At 41.4% G+C, this 12,042-nt stretch overlaps 1 protein-coding gene across 12 annotated transcripts in view; it reads left to right on the forward strand.

Annotated features, from left to right (window-relative positions):
* The window catches only part of ARHGAP6 (Rho GTPase activating protein 6), a 485,744-nt gene that overhangs the window by 378,351 nt on the left and 95,351 nt on the right, over positions 1–12,042 (forward strand). The window contains exon 1 of one of the 12 annotated variants that reach the window (XM_060292329.2): positions 7,462–7,600. The exons of 9 other annotated variants lie outside the window; for them this stretch is intronic. Coding sequence is in view for 1 of the 3 variants with exons in the window: in XM_060292326.2 (XP_060148309.1) it covers positions 7,842–7,895 (54 nt within the window). In the remaining 2 variants the exon portion in view is untranslated. Of the gene's footprint in view, positions 1–7,461; positions 7,601–7,812; positions 7,896–8,282; positions 8,302–12,042 lie in introns of those variants that run through there. 2 more of the 12 variants (XM_060292326.2, XM_060292331.2) reach the window with 2 other exon arrangements.

Here is a 12,042-nt window from a genome sequence, read left to right on the forward strand (position 1 = left end):
GTGACGGTGACAGAGGAGGGAGGGGTCCTATGAAGCTAGAGTTTTCTGGGAAAATATCTGACATCTAAACAGTCCCACTCTTCCTCTTCCCTCCATAGCGAGACATCACAAGTTCTTCCCTCCATATGTAAAGTGTCTAGGTCATTTGGCGCCTCCAAAGAAACATAAAGGGAAAATATGCTCTTGAGCAATCTCTGTAGACTCATCTGCTCGTACGTATGTACACGTTGCAATGGTAGCCGTAAAAAGATGTGGTTCCTTTGAAACTCTGTCGTTTCCTGTGCTACATGTCTGGTGATTTCTTTTCGGTGGGTCCAGGACAGGATCGACAGACCTTTTCTGTGAAGAGCCAGGTCGTAAATATTATAGGCGTTGGGAGTCACACGTCTCTAGTGCAACCACTCAACTCTGCCGCTGTATCAGGACACAGCCCTAGACAAGGTGGAAATGAATGGGCCTTGGCTGGGCTCTAGTTTACAAAAACAAGCAGGGGCTGGATATGGCCAGGGCTGTAGTCTGTGCACCTGTGCTCTAGATCAGCAGTTGCCACCTCAAGGTCAAGTCGTGCCTCATTCGATGTTAGAAGTGATTTCTTATTGACAACGGATAACTTAGAAACTTCAGAATTTTATTTTGTAAGAGAACTAAATGAGAGAGGATTTGAGATGAGCCTAGAGACACCTTACACAGTCGTTCTGATGTACTCTTTGAGCCATACCCCGCCATACCTTGAGAGAAAGGTTTGGTACTCATAGGGAGGTGAGGTTAAGACCCCACACTCTGGAGTTAAGGCCCATGAGTTTGAATCCCAGCTGTGTCACTTACAATTTGTTTCCTTGTGCAAGTTATCTCCTAGTGCTTAATTTCTTTCTTTATCTGTGAAATGGGTACATATTAAGATACCTTACCTCATAAAATTGTTTAATGATTAAAGCAGGGAGTACATAATTAGGGCTAGGAATAATGATGGGTACATATTTACATCCACAAGAAATGTTAGTTATTCCTCACCTATCTAAATCCCCTGGAATTCTGAGTCTTACCATTTTTATGAATAAAGTGTTTATCTGTGTTTATTAGCACACACTTCCTTGTCCCGTTAATATTAACTGGTGGTATGGAAATCAATCAAAATGAAGACTCATTAGAAGAAATAGGTTCACTATTTCTTAAAAATCACAGAATCATTACTTTTCCTTGTAGCCATTTTCCAAATTGTCTTCATATTGCCACATTAATTAATCATTGCTTGGAACACGTTTTTATGAATTCCATGAGTTCCTCCCAAAAGTTTTATCCTGCTGTGTGCTTTACTCACCACAAAATTGTGTGTGTGTTTTGCGGGGGCGGAGGTGTGTGTGTCAAAATCTGGGTCCAGGAGAGTGTGTGTGTAGCACGTGTCTCATTCATCATGCATATTACATGCATTGCTCCATCCTCCCCACAGGGCTATTTTTTAAAATTAAAGTATAGTTTCTGTACAATATTATATGTTACAGGTGTACAATATAGTGGTTCACAATTTTAAAGGTTATAACTCCATTTGTAGTTAATTATAAAATATTGGCTATATTCCCCATGTTGTATAATATCGCCTTGTAGCTTATTTTATACCTAATAGTTTGTACCTCTTACTCCCCTACCCCTGTATTGCCCCTCCCCCATTCCCTCTCCCCACTGGTAACTGCTAGTTTATTCTCTACATCTCCCACAGGACTCTTTTTATCTCCACTTTACAGAGCAGGTAACTGAGGCTTAGAATGGTTAGATACTCACATGGCTAGTTGTGGGCTTAGCTGGAATTCAAAGCCCGGTGGTAGGACCATAGAAACTGCCCTGCAACCACTGTGCTGTAACACCGCATCCCATTTGAAGGAAACAGCTACAAATGAGCAGATGAGACCCGCTTATCACACCGTCCCAAAGACTGTGGTCAGATGAGACCCACTTATCACACCGTCCCAAAGACTGTGGTTGCTTAACTGCGCTACGGTTAGAAATATTCCCCATCACATCCAGGGCAGGAATCATAGAAAATGGCATCTGGATCAAGCCTGTGCAAGTGAAAAACAATTTTAAGTTATGGGCGTACAAATTAGGGAATTTAATTCTTAATGGGTAGAATTATTTGATTTTATTTCTGCTGCCCCTGAAAGAGAAGGGGAAAGGATCAGAATCTATGCTTGGTGTCAGAGAAATCTGGCAGGGTCAGTAAATAGAGGAATAGATAGACAGTGCACCTTTCACGTGGCAGTATGCTGGGATGTGAGAAGGGAGGAATGGAGACAGGAGCAAGAGGCAAAGGTGCATGGCACATGCATAGTGGAATTTGGAGAAAAGTAATGCCTTATGGGAAAAGTGCAAGGAATTTGCCACCCCTGATGATTTCCTTAATTCCAGGTCATTAGTGGTTCTCATCCTGGACTGCATATTAAAATCCCCTGGAGAACTTTGTAAACCTGCCAGTGCCTAAGCCCCAGCCCTGAAGAGTCTTACTGGTTTGGTCTGTATCTGCACTGTCCAGTACAATAGCCAGTAGCCACAGTGGCTACTTACATTTAAATCAATGAAGATCAAATAAAATTAAAAATTCAATGACTCTGTTTCGCTAGCCCCATCTCAAGTGCTCATTAGCATGGGTGGCTGGTGGGCAGCATATCAGACTGTACAAAAATTTCCATAATCGCAGAAAGGTCTATTGGACCTCGTTGGTCTGGAGGCGGTCGCGGGCATGAGTAGTTTTGAAAACCGCACCAAGTAATTCTTTTCTCTTTTTAATTGAGGCATGCACTGAGTAATTCTAATGCACAACCAGGATAGAGAACGGCTGGTCCTTGTAGAGTTTGTTCTAAAATTTATCACCACCTGCATCTGAACTGATTTTGCTTTTGAAGCAACTATTCCAAGGATATTATTAAAACTAGACTTTTTTTCTGCAGTCAAGTAACGTAGAGGCATATACTTTTATTTAAAACAGCTTGCTTGTTCATATGCTAGACGAATAAAGATTTAGGTGAGTTAACTACCAACCTTCAATTGAAAACGTGTAAGTTGCCTTTTCCCACTTAGGTTGAAGTATTACAACAACTCATGCCGATTTTGAACTACCTGTTGAAGGAGTTTAATAAGATAAATTATCTTAAACTGAAGCTGAAAGTTTTATCGTCAACATCTCACATCTTGGGCAATAGATTAGAGGTGACTGATGTTTATGCATTTGGTGGTACTCCAAATTAATTAGTTAAGGTAATAAGTGGATTAAGTCTAATGTAAGTTTTAGGAAGTTGTTTTCCTTTCCTATTAGAGAGGAACCTCAATGAGAGGAGACTTTTGCAAACTGTTAAGTGCAATTGATGAAACAAAACGTTGTCAAATGTAGCATTGAAATGAGAAAGTGGAAAGGAATTCACTTTGGTTTTTTTTGTTATTGTTGCCTATTTTGTTTTGCCTAAGAGTTTTCAGCACAGATTTTTCCATCTTCTAAATATGATATTCATCTTTCCTTAAGGTTTGCTTTACTTCCTGCTTATTTGTAAATATCTAATTTGGGGTTGAGTTCTCCAGTTTGGGGTAACATTTCTTCAGTATCCCTGTATCTTTTAGATAATCTTGTTCCAAAATCCATTTCTTATTTAATGAGCAGTGAATCTGCTCATATCTGAATAAATGACCTGCTCTTCAGAGAGTTTACCTGACATCTTACCCATAATGAGTGTCCTCTCATCTGAGTGTCCTTCTTGGGTGGAACCTGCAGCATCCGTCCTTATAGCAGCTTTCCTGGCAATGTGGGTGGAAGAGCAGCCTACGCAAGAAGTGCTACCCTCTGCATCATATTGAAACCAGTGATGTCACACCCATACATCTCTATGAGAATCAGAAGAAAATGATCTTTTGTAGGTCTACCCTCCCCAACACATAAAATGAGATACGAACATCTCACTATACCCCTGAAGGTATTTCTCCAAGTATAATACTGGATCTGACTCCCTGGGGATCCAGATTTATTGGACAAACTGAGGGACTGTCCTAAAGAAAAGCATCCCTGTAGACCTCAATGTTTACTTCCTCTTGCTCTCCCCTTCCCATCTGTTCTGCACCACTCTGCATCATTCATCTTTCCTAAAACACCCCTTTCATTGTGTCACACCTCTACCCCAAAACTTAGCATGCCTATTCCTACTTGTAAAGGGTATGACACTTGGGAGGTTTCCTAAAGTGACTATTTCTCTTTCTTTCAAACAGACACCAGTGCCCTGACCCTTACTCCCGGAGGTGATTGCCCATCAGCTTTCTGTTTGTTTCCTCCTGCTTCCCTGCCTCTATTTGTGCACATCTCTGTGCCTCTGTTCCGTAAAGGCTTTGGGGACTCAGCTGCCCTCCGTGCGTTTGCCAGATTTCTCCCAGTTACAGAGAGGCCTTCCAGTTCTCGTTGGGTGTGCTCTGTGTCCTACTTACTTTGCACACATGTCTTCCAAGGGACTCATTGAAGAAAATGTCATTGGCATGCTGTGATACAGCCTAAGGGTTAAACCTATTGCATTTGGAAACAGTTTCCAGTTACCTAATACTTGGCTTTGATGGTAGATATTTAGATCTAAAGGATCTAAAAGTTACTCTCTCTGCAAGTGGGTTACAGTAGTAGCAGGAGGATACTAGAACTTAGACCAAAGTCAAGTGCTGGAGGCGGGGAGAGGCCAGATAGCTATGGTTAGGGAAGCAAATGACAGCCGGGAAGAGAATACAGAATTGTCCTTCTGTGCTTTTACTTGTCACCTCACCTCTGAAAGTTCTGAACAATACAAAAGTAGAGTCTGACAGTTAAACTAAAAGATCAGATTTTCACTGCAGTCTGTACGGTATCAGGAGGATTGAAATGTCCTTAACAATTTTTTCACTTTTTTTATGTACAATCAGAAAAAATAGCAACACCTCAAGTGTCAATTCTATGGTACCGGTCAAAAGAGGGTAATTGGACCAACAAAAGGTTTCTCAGTAATAAATGTGATCTAGATGAAATTTCACTATGCCATTTTATCAGATTAAGTCATAATTCTGAAAGAGAAAAGCATCGCCTATTTCTAAATATTGACTATATATTATTTAAAACCTGGAGGATGTCATTAAACATATATTTATCCTCTTGTTCCTAAAAGACTTTCTACGTGTTCTGAAAAATGACCTGTAAAGAATAGTTTTTATTTTATCTTCTGGTTGAGCAGCCCCTCTCTTTCCACGTGAAAACGTAGGAAGTGAAGGAATGACCTGCCGTGTCGTTCAGTGGGGAGAAGTACACGAGAGGTTCCAGGGGTAGGGCTCCAGATTCAGATTGTTTAGAACTGCGATCTGTGTGTACAAAAGAAGTTGAGGGAGGTGAGGTTGACCGCCATATCACATACATCCCCAAATCTCACCATACAGTTTGTTACTCACTCCTATTTTCGTAGTGTCTACGATTGGTGGGACAGCTGTGTTCCAAACAAGGATTCAAGGACCCAGGCTGTTTCATCCTGTGGCTCCACTGTCTTCAACACAAGAAGATGTTGATTTGGTTATTCACTGCCTCGTAACAAACCACCCCAACCTTGGTGGTTTAAAACAACCACCCTTCTATTTGCTAACGGTTCTGCAGTCTGACCTGGGCTCAGCTGGACACTTCTGCTGGCCTTGACAGTGGTCGCTTATAAGGCTTCACTCAACTGGGAAGTTGTCTGGGAGCTGAGACGTTGGGACAGCTAAGCTCTTCTCACTCTCCATGTGGCCTCTCCGCGTGGTCTCTCCAGTACAGTAGCCACAGTTATGACGCGGTGGTTCAAGGGTCCCAAGAATGGAAAAGCAGAAATTGTCAGGCCTTCTTAAGTCTTAGGTCCAGAATTATCTCACCATCGTTTCTGCCAGATTTGATTGGCTAAAGCAGATCACAGAGCCAGTCAGGATTGAAGAGCAGGGGACACTAGGGCATGAATATTGACAGGTGTGGTCCAGGCCTGGGACTACCACATGTGGCTCTGAGAGGTGTTGTCTTCAGGTTTTTATCAATTTCATGTGAAATATTATATTAAATAACTTTAATTGAGGGTTTAAATTCCATAAATGAGTATCCAGATTACATGAACCATATTGATTATCTGCTGGAATGATGACTCTTTTCAGCATCTGAGTTTTGAGGATAGTGGAGGCGAAGGTATATCCCGTAACAGGTAAATTTTTCCTCTGAATTTCTCTTTAAGTGTAATTGTTCTAGTAAAGAAAACCATCTGACGTATTTTATTGGTTTTAAATTCTTTCCTCTTACTAAATACCAGCAGCAACAGAAGCTATGTGTGGCTTACATCAAGAGATGATTAACCTCACAGAATCCTAGTAAAAAAATGTACCGAGTCCGTAAATTTTGAGTCAGTAAGGTCTTCCATGAAATCATTTCTCAGTTTGTCAATTATAATCACAGTGATTCTTTTGTTGGAATTCACTTGAGACCACAAGAGGAGTATAACTTCATATTGAAGTTAGTTTGAGTCCTTTTGAGTTAGTTTTGGTTCAGCGCCATGTGGAATACGTGGAGATCAAGGTAGTCAGTGGTCAGGATATGTTTTAAATCTTCCCTTTTCTCTCTGCTCTTCATGGCTATCTCTCCGCCACCTCCACCGGCAACCTGCACCCTCTTAAACATGGCCACGTGGTTACACCCACTCCTCCGTACCCTCTGTTCAGGAAATGAACAATTCCTCAAGGACTATTGTTCCACAAAGCGCGTAAGATTCAGAGCATGTGTTGTACTTGAGAATAAAGGAGAATGAAACCGTTTTGTTTTTTAATGGTTTTTTTCTAGTGTTAGAAAAAGGAAGAAGGCAGTGTTTTTAAAATGTAATTTAAGAATTGAGAATTTATCCTAAACAAAGAAAGCACCCTATGTGCCTTACCATGCTCTCAGGGGTTTTACCCAAGGCTTCCGTCATTCTTTGGTTGATTCCTAATAAGGACAGTTTGCACAGTTACAATCCAATTACCATTCGTAGATCCCTGTGGAAAAGGGGATTTTTTTTTAAGAGGAATCCTTTCCTAACTCCAGAATATCTCTTCAATATAGTCCTATGAAAATAAAAAGCAGGAAATCCAGTTTCAATTTCTCTGCCTTCTTTTTGTCCCTCCCCCTTAGCACTGCCTTTCTCTCTCTCTCTCACACACACACACACACACACACACACACACACACACACACACACACACACACTCTCTCTCTCTCTCTCTCTCTCTCTCTCTCTCTCTCTCTCTCTCTCTCTCTCTCTCACACACTCACTCACTCAGCGGCACAGCCTGCCTCTGTTCTGAAGGGACAGGAACTTCTCAATGGTCCGATGAAAAGATTGCATTTTTTTGGCCCCAAGACTCATGGTAGCGGAGGTCTCTGGCAACAAAAGGTATCCTGGGAGTCACAGCTATGCCAGCTGGGCCATTTCTCAGACACTCGTTGCAATCTGCCATTTCAGGATGCATTTTTCACCAAAAAAAATAATTTTTTTCAAGCAGACTCAAGTTCCTACTACAAGCTTAGGTCAGTGAAATTAGAGAGGACAGCAGAGACACAGCTGAATGTAATTCATGGGTAAGCAATAGAAATATCTATACTTCTATTTCTTTTCCAGATTACTGTGATAAAATGCTGTGATTGTTCCACATTTGTCTTGTGATGTGGGAAGAAAAGTGGATTGATCAGTGTCTGAGATGTGTGACAGCTACGTACGGTCCGTGCCAATAGAGATTTATGAGAACGTTATTTTTAGACTGAATGATAATGTCGGAGCAGCTTGAAATGAGCAACCTGGACCCGGAAGCAGCATGCCGTGATGAAATGGAACTGGGCTGATTTCTCCGAAGATTCAGTGCAGGCTGTTTTTCAGGTCTGAAAGGGTAAAGCGGCTTATCTTCCCCTCTAGACTTCTTGAACTTGGGGCAACATTTTAGTTGCCGTGGCTCTGATAAATATGGGCTTCGGAGAACAGCTCAGATATTAGATAAGGCTAATCATAAACCGGATTTTTAAATCATCTGGTTTACCCTATTACAAGGTTATGTCTCAGAATGAAAAGACTCGGTGGCGGGAGAAGACAGAATGTGACCCTTAGCACCCGGATCCCACTCTGCTACTGCAGAGTCACCTAACTTCTTTGGATTTTGCTTTGCTCCTTTGTAAAGGTAGGGGTTGGATTGACTTCTCAGGAGAAGTGGTGAAATACCTATGATAGTTACCGTCTGGATTCTGGAACCTGCAGCCACGCTTCAGATTCTAATTCTGCCGTTTACTAGGTGTGTGATCTTGTCAAGTCACTTAAGATTTCCTCATCTGAAATGTGGGGGTAATAATGGTAGCATAGCCCTTAGAGTTGCTGCAAGAATTACATGAGCTAATATAAATAAAGGACCTAGAACAGTAGCTAGCAGAGTAGTTAGCAATTATCTCCAAGGTCCAGTCCGTCTCTGGAGGTCTGTCGTTCTGATTTCAGTGAACTAAGTTTAATTATAGAAAGGCAAGCAAAACTATCAGCTGCTAGAGCTGTCATTGAGAAGTTTCTAATTCTTGTAAGTGTTTCCATTTTCCACACTGTTGGGATCTGTGCAGAGGCTCGTTTACCCCTTCCCCATTCCAAGAGTCAAGTGAAGCTTAAAACTCAAAGTTAAATTGGTGGCTGGTAGACAAGTCCACGATTCAACTAGGGATACACAGAAATGAAATTTGCCTTTCGTTCTGACGTTTTTGCCTTTGGGAACTTTGAATATGTGGCTCTTTTCCCCTCTATGCCAACCATCGGAAAGGTTCTTTCCACTGGAAACAAGATGTGTGTGACGAGTGATGTTTGGGGTTTTTTGGTGTTGCTTTTTGTTTTTTGAGTGGTGGTAGCACAGCACTGGGTTTGACAATGTTCGTCTCTACTTTGGTTTATCAGTAATCCACATGAATGGGCCATTTGCAGATAACCACTTTTATTGCACCCTAGCTTTTACATTCTTTACAGTATCCCCAAGTCTTACTGTGTCATGTGATCTCTTTACAGGTTCTTTGGGATGTTGCCCAGAGAAACAAAATCTTACGAGAGGAGGAAAATGTTGATCCCAAAGACAAGTCCTCATCATAGATGTGCGTTTACTTTTAGTCTAGTACAGGGGTCAGCAAACTTTTCTATAAAGAGCCAGGTAGTAAATATTTTCACCTTTGCAGGCCAGACAGTCTCGTTACAACCACTCAACTCCTCCATTGTAGCGTGAAAGCAGTCATAGACAATACCTAAAGAAATGTTTGTGGCAATATGCCAATGAAACTTTATTGACAAAAACAATCAGTAGATGGGATTTGGCTCACAGGCAGTAGTTTGCCGAGCCCTGGCTTGTCATCATCCCCATTTCACAGATTAGGAAAACAAAGCATGGGGAGAGAAAATAAGCTTGCTAAAAGCCACATGGCTGGAAAGTGGCAGAACTGGGATTCAAGCCCAGGCAGCCTAGCTTGCCAACCTTTGCTTTTAGCCACTGCCCCAAGCTGCCCCCGTGTCAACTCACCCCTGCCTGGGGATGCTCATCTCCTGAAATCTGCCTGTCTCATTACCTCACCTCCATAAGAGTTTGTTCAAATATCACATTCGCAGTAAGGTTGCCCTGGAAACCCTCCCAGCACTCCTGATTCCCCTCACACTCCCCTACCTTCTCTTTTTCTCTAGGCCTTATCACCTTGTAACTTGCTGTGTAATTTACTCATTTATTATGTTTGTTTCTTATCAGTTTCCTCTACTGGCCTAGACACTCCATGAGCGCAGGGCTCTTTGTTTTGTTCACCAATGAATCCACGTACATAGAATAGTGCCTGGCCTATAGAAGGTGCCGATTAAATATTTGTTGAATGAGTGAGGCGCATTTTCCCACCATGTTACTGTAACATTTTGGTACCCCTTATGTAGCAATCGATAGCGAATATACCAAGGCAAAAGGTTAAAATGGACTGCTATACCAACCAAACGTTCAGACTTTTCTAAAATTTCTGCTTTTAAAAAAAGGACCAGAATAGATAAAGAAAACAAAAATTATATACAATATAGAAGTATTAAATCTTCCTAAAGATCTGTTGAGAAGAAGTGCTCGAAGAATCAAGAGAAGAATTAGCAAATGTTATTTTGTTGAGTTCATAAAGGAATAACCTCTTTTTAAGAGTCCAAACAGGGGTGTGACAGCTATGCAGATACCCTCGGCTTTGCCCAGAAGCTCATGAGGAAAGGAGTTCCTTGTCATTGGAGATGTGTTTATTTTGGAATTATAAAGAACTAGGCAGCCCTTTTCAGAAATGTTGGTTGTGAGCCTGGTATTTAAACTTAGGCCGTGCTTCAGCAGTTATTAATTATTAATAAATGACAGCTGGCCACAGTAGAAGACAAAAGAAATTCAGCCCCTGGCATGGTTTATGTAAATGGCCTGCCATTGTTCAGACCTTAACTTACTGATCTGGTCTTTGCTTCTGCTTCTCACCTATATGGAGCCACAATCCAGCTGGCTGGCTTGTAGACACGTAGAAAAGGCATCTTACGCATAGTAGAACCATTTATTCATGAATTCAACACACATTTCTTAAGAGTTTTTGGTGTCACTAAAACTGCCAGGCTTAAAAAGGGGACGCAAATTTAGAGGAATGATGATTAAAATTAATGATAACTTTACCACACATTCAGGGCTTGCTGGGAGCTAATAAGTACTCGGCAAGAAATTCACTTGCATTGACTTATACCATCACTACAAACCTGGGAGTTAAGTCTTTTTCTTTGCTCCATCTTATTGGTGAGAAAACTGAGGCTTGGAGATGTTCTGAATCTTGCCGAAGAGCTCGTAGCTGTTTGAATCCAAGTCCTTACTACCACACCAGTGGGCCTCAATCTTTATTGTGCAAAGATAAGAATCCCCCGAGGATTCTGGTTTATGATGAAGGTACTTGGGCCCCATCCCTTGTGACCCTAGTTCCCTAAATCTGCCTTAGAGCCCAGAAACCTGCACGTTTACAAGAATTGTCTGCAGGCCATATTGTGAGCAGTCTCGCGTCACTTCTTGGGGGCTCACTGGGCCTTGGGAAGTTTATAGTTGGATGAGGTTAAAGAGCTGCTGCAATTAGAGATTTGTTTCAAGGCCATAATAAAACAATGTGGTATAGACCAAAACCAAAAGTATTTCAATCAAGTTTATTTCATGGGAAGAATCAAGTCTGTTTGTAAAGATGCAGTTGAGCTCAAAAGAATGACCTTTCTGAATAAACCCCAGATATTAGATGGTTGGTTTTTCAGTTTGCCTTTTGCTTGTTTTTTTTCTAAACGTGGAGACATATACTTCTGGCAGGAAGGAAATCTCTTTAGTTAATGCTTTCGGTGAGTTGTTCTCCAGTTAATCGAGATTCTGTTGTATTGAGGCTGTTTTTGCGTGCCTCTTTTAAACTGGTTTGTGTTGTTTGTGCTTCTTAATGCTAGTTCTAAATAGCTTCTATGATTCTGCTCACTGATTTCCATAATATACAGAATAATACACGGATAATATACATAATCATGCATAGATGCGTAAGAGTATATCGTGCATGGTGCATGCCTTTGATGATAAACAAAACTCATGAGTGTTAATGTCTTCTGACACCATCATTTTGAGGACATTGTGTATAATTGGGGCCTAACAGCAGACCCAGCTTACGCTATGCCAGGTTTTCTCGATCTCTGTATGGTGGACATTTGGAGACAGGTGGTTCTTTATTGCAGGCACGTGGGGCTGTCCTGTGTATTGTAGGATGTTGAGCAGATCCCTGATGTCTACTCACTAGTTGCCAGTAGGAAACCCCACCCTAGAGTCATGATAGCCAAAAATGTTTCCAGACATTGCCAAATGTCCCCTGAGAGGGCAAACTCACCCCCAAGAACCACTGTGGTATATCCTTTTGTATCGTATTGTTACCTTTTATTAATGCTGTCCCATAGTACCCGAAAATAAAAAGGATATTTTTATAACTATCAAGGGCTTTTGTCTATCCAGAAA

This window comes from Globicephala melas, chromosome X (assembly GCF_963455315.2).
Source record: "Globicephala melas chromosome X, mGloMel1.2, whole genome shotgun sequence".
NCBI classification, from domain to species: Eukaryota; Metazoa; Chordata; class Mammalia; order Artiodactyla; family Delphinidae; genus Globicephala; species Globicephala melas.